This window comes from Takifugu flavidus, chromosome 12 (genome assembly GCF_003711565.1).
Source record: "Takifugu flavidus isolate HTHZ2018 chromosome 12, ASM371156v2, whole genome shotgun sequence".
NCBI classification, from domain to species: domain Eukaryota; kingdom Metazoa; phylum Chordata; class Actinopteri; order Tetraodontiformes; family Tetraodontidae; genus Takifugu; species Takifugu flavidus.
The window spans coordinates 14,823,684-14,841,835 of NC_079531.1; the positions used below are offsets into that span (position 1 = coordinate 14,823,684).

Consider the following 18,152-nt stretch of genomic DNA (forward strand, 5'->3'; position numbering starts at 1 on the left):
TTCAATATTGTCAGTTTCACTTTTAGTCATTTGATCATTTACATGAAGGTGTTTGGCAACAGCCAACAGGAAACATTCTTAGACAACAACATACATCCAGGCTGAGGGGATTTATTTTAAACTATCGTTAAAGATTTGTTAAGTTTGTACGTACAAAAATGCTGTTTCAGTAAAATTAGGATAAAGATTAATTTACAACAATCGACTTTCTACCTCAATGATTTTTAAAAAACTAGTTCTGGTTCAGGTTATTTTCTGTTTGTTTGGTTTTTTGATACCATATTTCCTACTTTTTCCCGTGAATTAAAAAAATGATTGATTGAAATGTTTTGATTTTTAAAAAATAAAGGAAAAGAAAAAAACCTTGCACTAACTTTCAATTCAACCTTTAATAATTAAGGACTTTTTTATTTTTAATTTTTATTTAGCCAGAAATCGCCCACTGAGGTTAATTTTTTGCTTTCCAATTTTATCAAAGTTACTGTCAAAGAAACAACATAACATACAGCTACAGATACATACACGCAATAAAACTACAACGTTCACACAAATCATGTTCAAAACCATGTTAAAATTGCTCTAGTTTAAAATCTTTGGCAGCGATGACAGCCTCTTCTGTTGCACGATGTCACAAGCTCAGAACGCCTGGATTTGAGGATCATTCTGCCATTCTCCTCTGCAGATACAGAAAAAACCATCAGCAGTGGGACAGTGTTAGAGTCCACATACACATGACAATGCAATATTTGCTCTTTTCTTTTTTTCTTGACCACTATGTGTCTTTTGGGGTCCCCAGGGATATATGGGTAGGTGACGCAGGGTTCACCCCTAAATGAGTCTGCAGCTCACTGCAAGGCCCTGTGTGAGCATGTCGTTCTTTTCTGTAAATAGAATTGTATGTTTTTTTAAATGGATATATAGATAGACAGATAACTAGATGAATAGAGAGATAGATGGATATATTTCACCACAATTCCCACATTATTTATTTTGTGCAAACCCTTGGATCGGGTTCAGCTGTGTTCAAACAAGATCGGCGGCCCTTTAACCGCTCACATTTGTGCTCAGCAACTGTAGGAACGTTATATATGAGGTTATACATGCTTCATTGGCGTTATTTGGCGGGCATTAAAAGACCACCAGCTACTAAACCCAGAAGTTAACCCATAAGTTAGCACACTGGCTAGTTGAGGACATTATTCTGTTAGTGTGCAGACAGACTAACAGACAGATAGAAACCTGCACCCACTCAAATTTTACATGCTGCCAATAATGAGCAGACTTTAAACGCAGGAACGTCACAGGTCTGATGTCACTGACAGAGAGACAGAGAGTGACAGAGAGAGAGAGAGAGACTGGGGCAGGGCTCTAAAGACTATTTAATGGACTCCGCAGATCATCTCTGTCAGTCAGTCAGCCATGGCTCTGCCGGGAGGTCGTACTTGCACGTGGACGCTGCTCCTTTGCCTCAACTGGGTCTTCTTCGATGGCGTGGCCGCCGGACCGTGAGTTTCCCTGCTCCAGGTTTCTTACGCCCATCAGATTTGGTGCTCGGTCGGTGAGATAACCGTCATGCTTGTATGTTTCTGTGGCTGCAGACAGTTCATGGTGACCATTCCCGCCGTCATCGAAGTTGGATCGACGAGCAGGCTGTGCGCCAGTCTCTTGCAGCCCAACGAGTCTTTGGCCATGACCGCCATTCTCACCTACAACGACAACAAAATGGTCATCTTTGAGAGAGTTTCAGACAAACAATTCCACCAATGCACAAACTTCCAGGTCCTCAACGTCCAGCTTGCATGATTGGTTCTCTGGTCATCGTCAGTTCTAATGTTTCCATGTTTCTTCCACAGGCTCCGGAGATGTCGGAATCTAAGGTCCACAATCTCATCGTCACTGTACGCGGAGCGCAGTTTTCCTTGACGGAATCACGAAAAATCATGATCAAATACTACCCATTGAAGTCCTTCGTCCAAACAGACAAGCCCATCTACCTGCCTGGTCAAACAGGTAACCTGACCGGTCGGTCGGCTGTGTGTAAGAATCCGCTTAATCACGTTTTTTTCGCCTCTCAGTTCATTTCAGAGTCGTCACGCTGGACACCAAGCTGAGACCTGCAAAAGGGCTGGTGAGTTCCCCGGGGGTGTTTCTGAACCAGTACACACATGGGTTAGGTAATGATGTGTGGAAACCATGCAAAAGTCCAGCTGCAGGAGCGAAATCGGGCAAACCAAACAAAGCGTAGGTTGTGTCCTTTGACCTCTGATACCAGTTTGATCCATGTGTGCAAACAGCTGGCACAGATGAAGGGTCAAAGTATCCAGTCATAGTTGTGATTATGAGGAAAATTTCACATTTATCTCTATTTTTCTCTCTTCCAGTACGATGTCATCGAACTTCTGGTAAGGAAAACGGAAATTTCACACTAATTGTTCTGCATCCCCGTAAGTTCTGGAAGTAGATTCCAGATTCCTGCAATTTTTTCCCTCGTTGATTTCACTCAGGACCCTGAACAAAACCGGATCGGGCAGTGGCTGAACGCCACGTCCAACGGGGCAATACTGCAGCTGTCCTATTCCCTCAACTCTGAGGTCCGCGAGGGATGGTATACCATTTCAGTTTGGATGAAGGGAAACCAAGTAAACAAGAGATTTAAGGTGGAAAAATATGGTAAGTTGCAGAGCTTTTCATTTGGCACCAAACCGCCCCTTCCCCCCCTAAACCAAAACTCATCTGTCCCTCAGTCCTCCCAAAATTTAAGGTGAGCCTCCAAGCGCCCAACAAGGTAACCGTTGGAAAAGAGGAACTGGAAATGGACGTCTGTGCAAAGTAAGTTCTTGTATCCACTTTGTGTTTTTAGCCATTACCAGCCACTCTCCTACCCTTTGAATCTTTGATCCAAACAGATACACGTATGGACAACCTGTGCCGGGGATGGTGAACATCGAGATTTGCCGGAGACCGAGCAGCTATTTGACCGATCAGATCCCAGGCCTGTGTTTCAAAGAGGCGAAACAGGTGTTGTAGTGTTATTAACTCTGGTTCTGAGCCATCGAAAAATGTAACACCTCCGCTGAAAGATGAGCGGAAGTGGTCACAGCAGAGGAGTGAAATCAAGATTCAGAGATCAATTCAGTTTAAAAAAAACCCACACAAGCATTTTATGGCGTCACTAGGCGGCGACAAACCGCACGCACGCTGGGCTTTTAAGAACTAAAATGCATTTTCATCAATTTTAGCTTTATAAAATCATCAGCAAAAAGGCTTCAGCGTGATCAATAATCAGAAATCTGTCGGGAAACATTCAGCAACTCTCCAATTTTGTTTTTTGCTATCCAGACGGACAAGACCGGCTGTGCCAAATTCAACCCCAAAATGTCGGTTTTCACCAAAATAGAAGCTAAGGCGTTTCACCCTTCCCTCCACATCACAGCCAGCGTGGAGGAGGAGGGGACAGGCAAGTTTTGCCAGTCTTACTGCTCGTTCAGGATGTTGTGTTGCTGTAACTCGGCTGCTTTTCCTCACAGGAACTTCACTTCCAGCGGAGAAAATTGTGGCGCTCTCTTATATAATTGGAAAGTTGATCTTTGTTGAAACACCCAAGATTTACAATGAGGAATCCACTTTGGAGGGGAAGGTGGGCGTAAGAGATGGTTTTCAAGGCCGTCAGAGTCTAGAAGCTTTGGTGATTTTATGGGATGCCCCTTTTCTCATTTCCGGCAGATTAAAGCGGTTCACCACAACGATACGCCCGTCCCTAACATGGAGATCCAGTTACTGAACACTATAGGCTGGCAGGACTGGGTGCTACTGAACCTCACCACAGATGCCGAGGGAATTGCCACTTTCTCATTAAACACAACACTGTTCAATGGAGAGGACATCAGACTCAAGGTAGGTGACTGAATGTGGCCAATCACACATCACCGGGCCCCAGTGACATCACACAAGGGGCCACTGGGAGTCGGGTTTATGTTAAGTTGCTGGTCAGAACGAAATGGAATCAGTAACAGAGGACATCAATATAACGTTTAAGAATAGAATCATTTATAAAAACATGAAACATATTTGACAAACTCTAAAAGCACCTTCCGTCCAATCAGGCCTCAGACGTACGACAAGACCGTAACTTCCTGGAACCATTCTTTGACAGCGCCCACCACACAGTGTCCGTGTTCCAGCCGCCTTTGCCTTTTTCCAAATCTGTCAGCTCCTTGGTCGTGAACAAAAAGGAGGAAGCTCTTTCGTGTGATGGAGAGGAGACCATCTCCATCAAATACAACTTCGTGGGAGAAACTGCAGGAAATGTGGATGTGATATATTTGGTGAGCAGCGACTAGGGCGCTTTAGAAACATTTACCCAGAATTCAAAGAAAAATGCCCCTCAACACAAGTGCTAACTGTAATGCTAACACTGTACAAAAGGTCAAATTCCTCAGATTATCGCGATCAACTGTGTTGTGACAAATTCTCCCAGATTGTGTCAAGAGGAATAATCATCACTCAGGGATTTAAAATGGTGGAGATTCTGAAAGATCCCGGTAGGCCACCCCAGTTTTTCATAGCGTCTTTTGGAAGTCTGAGTGCTTTGCTTTTCCGACATCAACGTTCCGTTTCTCTTTCAGTGACGGAGGGCAGCATATCCTTCAGTGTGAAAATGTCTCCAGAGTTGTCACCGGCCCTGCAGGTCATGGCGTACGTCATCCTCCCGAGCGAGAACGTGATTGCCCACAAGGCCGATTTCACCGTGACCAAATGCTTCCTTAACAAGGTCAGTGGCCGTACGAGTCCAAGCTAACACACTGTCATACGAAACGGCTGCTGTTTGGATTAAAAAGGTTCCAGGAGGGCCGAGGAGGTGGATTCCAGGTTATTCAGTCCTTGTGATCTGTAACCTCTTAGCCAGATGGAGCCAAATCTCACACGCTGGACTTTTAATTTAAATTGTCGCCTCATTACTTGTGTTAGAAACAGTGTGTTCCTTTAAACTTCTACTCTGTGTGTTAGGTGTCTGTGGAGTTTTCCCCGACCTCCGCTGTCCCGGGAGAGGAAGTCAACCTGAAGCTGAAGGCTCTTCCAAACTCTCTGTGTGGCGTGAGCGCCATTGACCAGAGCGTCCTCATCCTAGAGCCCGGGGAGACCATGACCGCTGACAAGGTAAATGCCAGGACCAAATTTAATCAGGACATATTTGTTAAGGTTCTTGGAGAAGCCCAGTCCGACCAGCTAGAAGGTGGTTCTTCATAGGGATATTTGTTCTGTTGTGTGAAGATGCTTTAGCCAGGGTTCATCTCCAGCTTCAGCTTCCATTTTCATTTTCAGATATTTAACTTGCTGCCTGTGAGTACAGTTTCTGGTATCCCATATGAAATTGAGGACTCTGAACCGTGTTTACACTTGAGGCAAAAAAGATATACATTGCCCGTTCCACCTGGTGATGAGGAAAATGATGCTCATTCAGTTTTTCAGGTAAATTCTGTCTCGTTCTTTCAACACTATGTGGTATATTCACTAAAAAGCAAACTCTAACTCATCGTGACTTCCTTTTGCCTGTGCTAACCAGAGTTTAGGTCTGAAGGTTGCCACAAATTTGCTAATCAAGATGCCATCATGTGTGAAATTCAAAGGGTTGGAGTACTATCGTGGCATGTGTGAGCTGTTATTTCCCCCTCTTGTAAAACGAATGATGCGAAAGTTGTACATTACTGAAATTTTGGCAATGACTCTTGTTGTGGTGTTTCTTCACGGGTTAGCACCACGTGTGATATATGGTGTGCTTGGGGCACCAGGAATAGGCATAATCAAAACCGTCCGCACTTTCTTCCCAGAAACCTGGGTGTGGAAACTGGCTGAAGTCGGGTGAGGTTCTGATCTACTCAGCTTCCATAAAAATGTCCCCAAAACACCGCCTTCTAGTTGCTAGCCATATTAACGCTAATGATATAATTCCTACCATGTCCAATCGGTGAGACGTAACTGAATCCTCTGACACCTGAGCAAAGTATAATCTGATTAAGCCACCATGGGAAACTCCTTTTGCGTGATTGAAGATTAGCTGAATCTGTGTGTTGCCTCTTTGCTACCTCCAGAGACTCTGCACAGACGGATTTGCCCCTCACTGTCCCAGACACCATCACCACCTGGAAGACGGAGGCGTTCTGCTTGTCCCCTCAGGGTTTCGGCCTAGCTCCCCAGAACGAGATCACTGTGTTCCAGCCCTTCTTCCTGGAGCTCAGCCTGCCGTACTCCATCATCCGCGGCGAGCAGTTTGAACTGAAGGCAACCGTCTTCAACTACCAGTCCACTTGCATGATGGTGCGCGATGCCTCGCTCATCTTCTCTGGATTGTAGTTGTGTTTTTATATTTTTTTTGTAAATATTTTGAGCCGTGTCTTCAACAGGTCAGCGTGAAAGCAACCCCATCGGATGAATATACCCTCACACCTCTGTCCGGAAACGAGTACACTTCCTGTCTGTGTGGCAGCGAACGCAAAACCCTGAGCTGGACCATGGTGCCCTCAGTGTTGGGTAAGGCCATCGAAAAACGTTAGACTGATCTATATGACAATGTTAAAATGATCCACATCAACGGCTCTCAGACAGTTGAATTTCTCATAAAACTATTGTGTTTCGTCACCTTTACAGGCGTTGTGAACGTAACTGTGAGCGCCGAGGCCATAGCATCACACGCATCATGTGACAACGAGATCGTGAGCGTGCCGGAGAGAGGTCGCATCGACACGGTCACGCGGTCGCTTATCGTGAAGGTAAAACCCCATCAGCTGACAGCATGTGCGATACGTTGTCATGGCGATGGGAAGGTCATGCCTTGTTTTTTTTATTTCAATTTCAGGCCGAAGGGACGGAGATGAAAAAAATAAATAACTGGCTGCTGTGTCCAAACGGTCAGTCCAGTTCACATCCAGGTTTCACTAAAAATGGACATTGCGTCCTATCTGCCCCCTGCTGGTAGCCTTTGGTATCAGAAAAGGCCCCTTCTCCCTCCACTGTTCTATCCATAGAGCACTAAAAGGCCATCAGAACCATTGCTCTATGCTAAATATTTCTATCTCTGCCTTTGAAACGGGATTTCATGCGTGTGTTTTATTTCCAGATGAGGTGCTGAAAGAGGAAGTCGAACTAGAACTTCCTGATAATGCGATCGATGGATCAGCCCGAGCTTTAGTATCTGTGCTGGGTAATCAGATTACTTCATTCAAATGGGTTTTGTCACGTCGTTAGACGGACGGGTTCATTTTGCTCAATGCGCTCGCCGTACTTCAACCCGGCTGTCCTGCAGGCGACATCATGGGCCGGGCTCTGCAGAACCTGGATGGACTGTTGAAGATGCCGTACGGATGCGGGGAGCAGAACATGGCGCTCCTGGCCCCCAACATCTATATCCTACAGTACCTGAGAAGCACAGAACAGCTGACAGATGACATCTTAAAGAAGGCCATCCACTTCCTGACCAGCGGTGAGGAGCCGGATCATGGAGGATGAATATGTCTGTCATCCTAATCTGAATGTGCGCTTAATTTATCCAGGATATCAGAGGCAGCTGAACTACAAACACCGGGATGGATCTTACAGCGCATTTGGAATCGGAGACGGGAACACCTGGTGAGAAGAAACGTTAGTCAGGCTGCTCAGGTCGCTACGTCTAGATTCCTGAGCTGATGATAATCTGTTCGCAGGCTGACCGCTTTCGTGGTGAGATCTTTTGAAAAAGCGAAGGCATTCATCTACATCGACCCGACAAAGATGGACGAGTCCAAGAACTGGCTGCTGGGCCGACAGAAAGAAGACGGCTGTTTTGCGCAGTCTGGAAAACTCTTCAACAACAGGATGAAGGTGATCTAATGGGCCGCCCCGAGATTCCAACCCTGGATGTGGGCGATGCTGATGGTTTGACTGGTGCTTCCTCTCCTCAGGGTGGAGTTTCTGATGAAGTGACGCTCAGCGCTTACATCACGGCCGCCTTACTGGAGATGAACATGTCGGCTACTGTAAGTACTCGACGGTGCTAAAGTCGACAGAAGCTAAAGAGCTGGACCGGTCCAGGAATAGAAGAAAACACAGACAGATTTTTATATAACTTAGATCGATAATGGTCGCAGAAATTTAAAAAAACCCAAACATTTTCACGGTATATTTTGCAGGATCTTCCAGTCCACAGGAGCATGATGTGCCTCAAAGAATCCACCAACAACCTGAACAACACCTACACGACAGCTCTCATGGCCTACGTCTTCTCTCTGGCTGGAGACTTGAAGACTCGTGATTTCCTCCTGCAGCACTTGGATTCGGTTGCCTCCCAGGAAGGTGAGTCAGAAGCCCTGAAGGGCACCATTGCAGTCTGGTCCTGTTGACCCATTTGAACCTGTGGCCTGCGTAGGGGGCTTAATCCACTGGTCCCAGAGCACAGATGAGGGGTTTGGCTCTCTGTCAGTGGAGATCGGCTCCTACGTTCTGCTCGCCAAACTCAGTGGTTCTCCTACTACCGAAGACCTGGGCTACGCCAGCCGCATCGTCAGATGGCTCTCCATGCAGCAGAACTACTATGGAGGCTTCTCCTCTACACAGGTATGAGCAGAGGAGATGGGGATCTTCCTGGGACGTAGAAAATCACATCCATAGAGGATAACTGGGATGGCAGTAACAGGTCCAACAAACGTGGCGACCTTGGTCGAGATGAAAAACACACGTTATCCAGAGAAGAGAAAGAAATCTAGAAGGTCAGAAGCTGCAATACCTGCAGCGAGGTGGAGGCAGCGCCCACCAGCAAACCAAGGGACTGGGCCACCAGGGCCGTACAGGTGGACAGGGCAATAAAGAGAAGGTACCGGCTGACCTCAGGAGGCTGCTCTGTCATCCAGTATACAATACTGCAGTACATGATGGGGCAGATCACCTGGCAAACACAGTTGACTCAGTTAGAACTCGCTGAAGCAAACAACCAAGATTTATGCTTTAAATGATGCTAGGTGACAGAGTTGCATTCTGTAGTTAACTAGAGGCAGCTCACTTGGAATGGAATATCCGCCATGGTCTTGGCAAGGTAGTAGGCTTTTAGACTGTACCAGTAGTTCAGATGTTCCCGCAGAAACACAGACATCTCCAGAGGAACTACCACAAGGTCCATGAAAGTTCAGTTTAACAGAAACATACTGGATTTTGACAGGATCACTCCCTTCCTTTTACTTACATGTCAACACGGTTGGCATCAGTGCTCCAAACATGATGAAGAGCATAGAGAAGAAGAGGAATCCGGTGTTGTTAAAGACCTTGCTTGCATCGTTACCGATGATGAGGTATGAGACTGAGCCTTTGTAGATGCACTGCCCCTGACTAAGAATGTAAAGCTGCAAGGGAACAAATGACACCAAAAGCCTGTTAAAAACAAGAATCTGTGTAGAACATCTGTCGTTGACAGTTGATTTGATTGAGCAGCTTTGAGTTCCCAACACTGCTCTCAAGAGGTAATTCTAAACTGCCCATTCATTCCTTTATTTGTTGACAGACTTGTACCTTGTCAAACATCTCAAACAGTTTGGCACTGGGCTGGTGAATGGTGCAGATGATGGTCCGTCCTCCCATTGCCAGAGAACGCAGTAAAGACACCACCTGGTAGCAAGACACGCTATCTAAACCGCTAAAAACACAGTCAGAGGAGACAACATGAAGGGCCGGTTTTATAAGCTCTTTGTTGTTATGTCCACAGGAACCTTCGGGGCGACATTTACCTGGTGGGTTCATCGAAGAACATGACCGGAGGATTGTTGACCAGTTCAAGGGCAATGGCCAGTCGTTTACACTGACCACCAGAAAGTGAACTGGTGCGAGTGTGGGCACAATCCAGGAGCCCCAGTGCGGTCAGAATCTCATTGACCTAGATGGAGAAATCAGGTAAAGAACAACTCAAAAGTGAAACCGTCAATCGGTTTCGGATAGGGTCATTGGGCAAGAGGCCATGTTACACTAGTGAATGTGACACTAGCCCACCAGTTCTTTTTTGACATCCAGAGTTTCATCCAGTTTTAAGTTGGCAGAAACCTGCAGCAGAGAAAAAAGTGTCTTTTTTTCTGAGTTTAGCAGGATTTTCTCTCTCCTGTAAACAGCAGTTTCATTTTCAGGACAGGGTTTGGGTTTCCTGGTTCTGCTCACCATCATGGCCTCTCGTGCAGTCAGATGTGGCAGCAGCTTGTCTTCCTGCATGATGTAGCAGGACATTTTCCTGAATGTCCGCAGGTCCCGGGGTTTTCCATTGATCAAGACCTGGCCCTTCATTCCAGTTTGTCTGGAGGGAGAAACAAAAGAATTACCTGTAGTAGTTTTTTCAAAAACATTGATGTGAAACAATTCACAATCACCTGTATCCAGCAAGAATGTTCATTAAGGTGGATTTCCCAGATCCCGAAGGCCCCATGATTCCAATTAGCTCTCGACTGCAGAACCTCCCAGACAGGCACTTCAGTAGGGCCTTGAAACCTGGTGTTGTCACCAAGCATTTGAACAATGCTAGAAATCACAAACCTCTGCCACAGTAGAGGATGAAATCAATCATTTCCATTCCTTGCGGCCTCCTCACCTCTCCTCCTCCAGCATGGGCCCTCCTGGATGGTGTAGGAAAGATCAACGAACTCCAGGTCCACAGCTGAGCGTTTGGGCAGGTGGGAAAAACGCTGCGCTTCGGTGATCTGGTTCTCAACCTTCTTCAGGTGCTGCTGGGGTTGGCCCCCATTACACACAATGGGCTCCTCCATGGGGAGGCTCACAGAGTCAGGCTCCAGTGCCTTGTTGTCCATATTAGCTCTCAGTCTTTGGAGGGAAGAAACGGAAGGAACATTATTACATTATTACTGCCCCGACTCAGTTTCTCCAGAACTGGACCGACCATACTATCAAATTTCATGCTAGTAGATGTCCTAAGAAAAATGTCATTGTACTAATCGTGTATCTATTTTTTTCCCTCATTCGTGATTGGCGAAAGCGAGCGCCATTCTGGTCTGTCTTCCAATCAGAGGACACCTGCTGTACCACCGCAGACATGTCTTCTAGGTGCAGCCTCCATGGGAACGAATATACAGTTCCTGGGAAAAGATGTTCACGGTTTGAACAACATCACACAAAATCCATTTCCACTTTTCTGGCAAGACTGTAAGAAGCAGAAATATGCAACTGTCCTGTGATTGCAAGCTGATTAAAGATCTTCAAAATGGTGATAGGTCTAATCTACTTCGTGCTATGCCGACAGTAAAAAAACGGTTCCAAACTCTAAGGTGGTACAGTAATTTGTTCTTTTTTTCCCCCTCGAGACAGAAGTCTCATTTAATGACTCATGAGGGTCTTAATCCCCTTGGGGATTAAAATCAACTTTTCTACCCTTGATCTATGTGAAACCAGAGGGGTTAGGGTTGCCCTCTTGGGAAAAAGTGCAGATTCAGGTGAAATACCAAGCTCCGAGTCAAGCTAATGTATGGGAATTGAAAATAAAGCTAATGGAAAATCTTCTGGATGTCAAATTATCCTGATAAGACAGGTTACGTATGCCAACGTATCACGAGTCAATTCAGTGGGAAGGTCCAGAAAGGTGAGCGAGGAGGAGAGAAACTCAGTGACCTGGGATCACACCACTTCACTTTAGCCACAGCTTTGCCTCAGTTACACTTCTGGATCTGACAATGCTGAATCCTTCTGGATTAACCACATATTAGCATTAATAAAGGCTGCAGTACCACAGAGCTAATTGAGGGCATTAAATAATGCCGACGTCCTGGTGTAACCAGGGTCCAACAAACAGTCCCTTGAGTCGTACAGAATAGATAAAAAAAGAGCAACAATTAAATGAAAGACAACTAAAGTGGACGATCCCTGAATAATTTTATACATCTATCCAACACTGTAGTGCCAGTCACAAAAGTGTGGACACGTCACAAAAGTTCTGTACAGAGTAACGAGTACCTCAAGTCTCGTCTGAGTGCTGCTGGCACGATGATAATAAGCACTGTAGTGTCACCCGGACGCTAATATTATCAGCTGCACATGCACTCGAGAGGCTTCCTTAACCCTCGTTGTGGGTCTCAAAGAACTGTTCTTACATAATGTAAGAAGCCTGAACATGGGACCAAGGAAGTAGGTGAACAGTGCTGCTCTCCCATGACTTTTTAAGAACCCGAATTAAGTCACTGGAATAAGTCTTAGAAAGAAAATGTAAGCGCTGGCGAACATTCCTCCAGCAGAGCCTCAAATAAGCAACCACAGCAACTTCTGCTCACAAAACAAAGGTTCTACGGTGTTTCTACGGTGTTTTCAGGTCATTTTGATGTCAGACATCATTTTTACAAGATTACTTCTTGAGATGCTTCTTCTGTTGTACGACAATCAAATTTTTAAAATTATTTAAACACAAAGACTTTAAATAACCTGCTCATTCATTATTATTCCTCATGTATTCTGCTCATGCAATAGTAGCATCCACCGCTTGTTTTCAGGCTTCCGTGTGTCACAATTTACAACTTTTATTGTCAAAAGTCAGTGTTGCACCCAGGAGACACATCATTAGCCTAGACAGTGTTGCATGAGTGCAGACAGGAGTGACCGTAGCTGCTGTTTCATCCAGAACACAATTAAAAAGGCTGAAAACGGGACAGAGTTCTTACGCTGGCTGCTGTCGGGACCGTCCGGATGTCTGGATGCTCTTATCCCCAACGGCTGCTGCTTTCAGGAGCAAACTGTTCCAGTCTGTTGCATCACTGCCAGCCGGGGAACAGAGGCTGGAGGGCGGATCGAGATAGGTGGGATGGAGTTAGATCCACGGACGAAGACCTGGTATGCAGCTCCTGGTGTCACATGGGGAGGATGGCTCCTCCGGCTCAGAGAAATGTCCCTTTTTGTTATAATCTTTACAGTCTCTGGCAGGTATGGGTTTATGTTTATGGAACACACAAGACTATAGTCTGATTTTGCCCAGTGTTTATTTCCCACTGAGATGACAAAGACATCAAGAAGTCATCTAAATTACTGTATTTTCTTTTATAATCCCTGTCTCACCTGGGAAAGCTGGTCTGGTGTTGTCTGACCACCAGATGGTGCCAAATCTCACCCATCACTGCAGTAAATCCACAAAGCTTTTTGTCTCACAACACAAATGGTAGTCACATGGTGACAAAGTCACAAAGTCACAAAGGCCCAGAGATGAATTGCGGTGTAAGGACTGGAAATTCATCGACGAACAAAATCCAAAGAAACTCACTAATCTAGATAAGTAGATAACTGATTATGGATTCAAAGGACAGCTAAACTCACAACAAATTGTTGCCTCAGAGGTGAGACCTGGTTAAACTTAGCCATAATTAAGTGGGTTATAACTTAGCCGTAATTTTAAGATAATTTTAAGTTAAGAAAATAGGAAATTGTGTTTGTGTGTGAATGGAGGACTAAGCCATTGAAAGAGTTGATAGGAGAACTCTGCTAGTCCTGTGTTTTATTATTTTGCTCATAAGAAAACAAAGTACTGGTGATCAGGGGACAAAGGACGGGTTTCATCCCTTAAAACTAACACCGCTGTGCAGATAGTGCACAGTAGAAGGGTTAGTGTCCTCCCTTTGTGTGCCAGAGAACTTTTCTGTGAGACCACATAGTACAACATGCCGCTGTTCAAGAAAAAGGATGCCGAACTTGAGGGGGATGAAAAGTTTGTGGAAGGAGATGCAGAAGGTTCGGGGAAAATAAGTCAGGAAAGGTGAAGAAGAAAGTTGAATTTTTCAGGCAAACTCTGCACTACAGATATTCTGGAGTTGCAGACAAACCTGGAAATTGAGGCATTAAGGAGAGACATATAGATGGAACAAAGTAAGTTGAGAGACATATAGATGGAACAAAGTAAGTTGAGAGACATATAGCTGGAACAAAGTAAGTTGAGAGACATATAGATGGAACAAAGTAAGTTGAGAGACATATAGCTGGAACAAAGTAAGTTGAGAGACATATAGATGGAACAAAGTAAGTTGAGAGACATATAGCTGGAACAAAGTAAGTTGAGAGACATATAGCTGGAACAAAGTAAGTTGAGAGACATATAGATGGAACAAAGTAAGTTGAGAGATATAGCCATAGGAAAGACATAGGAAAGGCACAAAACAGGCGCAAAACAGATGACGGAGAACAACATGAATGCCAAGAATTAGCTGAACAAACTGCAAAAAGTAGAAGTGATTTAGATCAACCTTTAAAAACTGGAGCATTTTTGTTTATAGATGGCTCATCAAAGAAAAATGAGCAACCTTAAAAGAAGAATCTATGTATGACCAGCAGGAAAATCTATCCTACCAAAAAATCTGTATAAATGGGCTGCTATATTGAGTCATGGTGTAACACATGTCTCAACAGGAGGGACGGTAGGACAAAATTTTTTGTAGAACATGTCTGACGTGTGCAAGACATAATTCACAGGGAAATCTGAGACCAAGGAGAGGAAAATTTCCTGCTCCCCAATAGCCATTCCAAACTATAAATATGGACTTCATAGAATTAAATAAAAGTGAAGAAAAAATTTACTGTGATAATGGTACTCATTTTGTAAATCGAGTTGTTAAAAAGATCAGTGTTATGTTTCATATTGATTTAAAACACCATTGCTCCCATCATCCTCAGAGCGCAGGCTTAGTTGAAAGAACTAATGGCACTATTGAAAACAGACTGAAGAAATGCATGGGAGAGACGGGGAGACTGGACACAATGTGTCGATTTGGCTAAGCTCTATATAAACATTACAAGCACCGCAGGCCTAACTCCTTATGAGGTCTTATTTGGAAGACCGTACAGGCTTCCTCAGTTCACAAACTACTGGGAGACAAATGACGAGTCTAATCTAGCTGATTACATGAGAAAAGTGTTAGAAAAACAAAAGCAAGGTCATGAAACTGAGACGCCCTCTGTCTCCCAACAGAACGGTGGAGCCAGGCGACTGGGTCCTAGTGAGAAGCGTAAAAAAGAAACACTGGTATTCACCTGAGTGGGAAGGACCTGACCAAGTTCGTTTGTCTACACCTACCGCTGCTAAAATAGCTGAAAGATCAACCTGGGTACACCTCAGTCATTGCAAGAAGGTCATTTCTGTTGAAAACTCCGACCGGGAAGGTGATGCAAAGTCTGATAATAGGGTGGACTTAGACGAATAGAGTCTGGGTAGACCCGAACGTCAGTGAAGGTTTCAGAGCCGCCGACTCACTTAGGGAGGCTACTTCAACAGGTTATGGTCTATTGATGTCCATAAATAGTGTACCGATTTCATAAACTTCACAGGGACAGCAGCGGGTAAAATAAACCAAAGATAATACAAAAAAAAAAAAATACAGAAGATTGGCTGATGCTGTAGCATACTAGCCTCGGTGCTAACTGTAATCATAGTATTCCTGATAATCACAATAGCTATACAAAGTCTCCAACTCACTCCAACAAAGTTGAAACCGAATAAGTTCAAATGACTCCCAAGTGGCTACAGAATGCAATTAAATGTTTGGGAGTGTGTTTTTTCTTCATATGCTTGTTTTTATTTGTATTATACCTCTGGAAACCCCCAGGTCTAAGATTGAATGTTACCAAAATATGGCATGACAGGCGAAGTGTAAATAACAACCTAAAGGACCAATGTGACTGCAGCAGCATTCCTTCCATAGCACCACAGGTGTGTCTGCCATCAAATGCAAGCACAACCATGACAATTCCTTTCACCAGCCTTAGCAGACCTAGCATCCTGGGTAGAAACAACGCTGCAGCATGGAAAGATTATCCTTGGCCTGTAACTACCAGCAGGTCAGCTCTTATGCTGTATTTGACCTGTAAGCTTTTCATTCACCTGAAGCTCACCAGCTCCATTATTTCAGCTTCACTAAACACCTTTTTAAATCGCTTGTTCGTTCTGAAAGTATTTTGATACAATCTTCAATGCAAAACGAAAAACTGTTCTTACTGTAAAATGATGTATATTTTTTGTCTGTTGGAAAGTTCATTTGTTGCACCCTGCTGCTCATGCATGCATTATAATGTTCTGAAGTTGTGTCTCTGTTATTTATTTTATTTCTGGTGGTGGTGTGGGGATGAGAGACTGTTTGATACGTTGCCTATGAGAGCTACAGGACTATGTGCTTAGTAACACTTCTTATGCTAATTTCTGTGTTTCCTACGCCGGCTGATCAATTAGTCACTCACACGCATGGATTTATGCCTGAACAGTGGCGTCGTAATAAAAGATCTACATGGTTATCTGAAAATGTTCCTACATATATTGATGCTATCGGTGTTCCACGCGGTGTTCCGGATGAGTATACATTAGTGCAGGGGTAGGGAACCTTTTTGACTCAGAGAGCCATAAAAGCAAAATATTTAGAAATTTGTTTTGGTGAGAGCCATATAATATATTTCAAGACTGAATTTAATTAAATGTGAGCATAACAAGCCTCTGAATTTATTCTTTTAAATAATGTTGTTATAATACTCACCATTAATGCGACTTCTGGTGCTGCATGGATTTGCTGATGGTTTTGTAGTCTGGTTGGTACTTGGTGAGGTTAAGCTTCACGCAGGCATTGAGGCTTTCATCCGTTAAACGTGATCGTAGGTTGGACTTGATGTTTTTAAGATGTGAAAATGACTGCTCACATGAATACGTAGATCCAAACATTGTCAATACAGCAATACTCACACGCCTCAGTGTGTGGTATGTGACTGGAAGCGCGTTCCAAGTTTTGATAATCAGCTCGTCTTCGGGTTGAAGTTTACTCATTTCTGTCCACATGTGCTTGCTAGCCAACTCTGCTTTCTGTCGTGCAATCCTTTCCAAATCTTCATTCAGTGACTTGAACTTATTCACCCACATCTCTGAGGCCTTCAGGTCTGCCACTTCTGCTTCAAAATCTCTGACTGTGACATCAGGAATGTAACTCAGGTCGGCTGTGTTCAGTGAACACTCGTTTGGATGGGTGATGAACTTAAAAAGACTGGAGCGCTCACGAAATTCTCCAAAGCGCGCTTTGAATGACTGGATGTCAAGCAAGCTAGCTGGTGGAGATCATCGATGCAATTTTTTCATTGCAAATTAGGCACACCGCATGACCTGCTCTCTCCACAAAGGCGAATTCTTCAGTCCATTCGTCCTGAAATGAACGATACTCGTCATCTTTTTTTCTTTTCGTCATCTTCATCGCCGAAGGGTTAGCTTTGAGCTAATGACCGAGCCGACTGATTCAAAAGGGGGCGTGTACCTGTTTACCTAGCAACGGCCCAGCAACGGCCCAGCAACGGCCAACATAGGCTATTATCATCCAATTAAAATAATGGACGATCGCTCCTGCAGTCAACTGCAGCTCTGAACAAGACATGAGCAGTGGAAAATCGATTGATGGATTAAAACAAATGATAAGATTAAAAAGCCGAAATCTGCGAGCCAGATGTTATCATCAAAAGAGCCACATCTGGCTCGCGAGCCATAGGTTCCCGACCCCTGCATTAGTGGATCAAGTAGCTGCTGGTTTTGAATCTTCTATTTGTTGGTGGTGTACAATAAATAAGAATGTAGACAGAATCAACTACATCCATTACAATGTTCAACGTTTAGGAAATTGGACTCAGAGAGGTTTTGAGGCTGTTCATAGCCAACTGTCGGCTACTTCCCTTATGGCATTCCAGAACAGGATCGCAGTGGATATGTTGTTAGCTGAGAAAGGTGGTGTGTGTGCTGTGTTGGGAGATCAATGTTGCACCTTCATTCCTAACAACACTGCGTCGGATGGTAGTCTCACTGTTGTTGTATTCCCTGCCTGCGTTCTCTTATTAACCGCCTTATCACCACAGATATCACTCCCATGGAAAAAACGTATGGCCGAGTTGTATCCCTTAATTTACAGACAAGAGCTGGATTTGACTACAGACTCTGAAGACTATGAGTGAATTGAACTAACTTTCTTCTGAGTGTAAATGTATTTGTGTTCATAAACATGAATTTGAAAATCTACTGGAAGAGGTTGTTAAATGACTATGAGAATTTGAAGCAAATATGTGATAAATAGGAGGGAAATGTTAGATCCATTATATTAAAGTTATCTCTTATTTGCTTTTACCTTGTTATATTCTTTATTCTTGTTATATTGTTT

At 44.2% G+C, this 18,152-nt stretch overlaps 2 protein-coding genes across 3 annotated transcripts; one reads left to right on the forward strand and one right to left on the reverse strand.

Annotated features, from left to right (window-relative positions):
• Positions 1 to 1,280: 1,280 nt before the first annotated feature.
• LOC130535144 (pregnancy zone protein-like) lies at positions 1,281 to 8,607 on the forward strand. 2 transcript variants are annotated; one of them, XM_057050026.1, is made up of 29 exons: positions 1,281 to 1,505; positions 1,599 to 1,779; positions 1,854 to 2,010; positions 2,076 to 2,128; positions 2,382 to 2,402; positions 2,505 to 2,670; positions 2,745 to 2,829; positions 2,907 to 3,018; positions 3,340 to 3,457; positions 3,528 to 3,637; positions 3,724 to 3,894; positions 4,104 to 4,325; positions 4,478 to 4,541; positions 4,626 to 4,771; positions 5,008 to 5,157; positions 5,323 to 5,469; positions 5,564 to 5,651; positions 5,754 to 5,859; positions 6,090 to 6,315; positions 6,402 to 6,528; positions 6,646 to 6,767; positions 6,854 to 6,905; positions 7,115 to 7,198; positions 7,301 to 7,477; positions 7,548 to 7,623; positions 7,698 to 7,854; positions 7,935 to 8,009; positions 8,163 to 8,325; positions 8,399 to 8,607. In XM_057050026.1, exons 1-29 carry the CDS (start codon positions 1,420 to 1,422, stop codon positions 8,590 to 8,592), a joined length of 3,636 nt encoding a protein of 1,211 aa, XP_056906006.1. In that variant the 5' UTR covers positions 1,281 to 1,419; the 3' UTR covers positions 8,593 to 8,607. The 2 variants fall into 2 exon arrangements, with proteins under 2 accessions (XP_056906006.1, XP_056906005.1); XM_057050025.1 differs by having other exon boundaries at positions 5,564 to 5,859.
• On the reverse strand, positions 8,598 to 11,395 carry LOC130535365 (ATP-binding cassette subfamily G member 4-like; the record flags this gene model as incomplete). Its single annotated transcript, XM_057050346.1, has 10 exons — positions 10,592 to 11,395; positions 10,374 to 10,491; positions 10,168 to 10,300; positions 10,006 to 10,056; positions 9,747 to 9,892; positions 9,532 to 9,655; positions 9,209 to 9,365; positions 9,029 to 9,129; positions 8,756 to 8,914; positions 8,598 to 8,684 (listed from the first exon to the last, which is right to left on the reverse strand). Coding segments are annotated over exons 1-10 (1,293 nt in total), but the record flags the coding sequence as incomplete, so codon positions are not given.
• Positions 11,396 to 18,152: the final 6,757 nt, after the last annotated feature.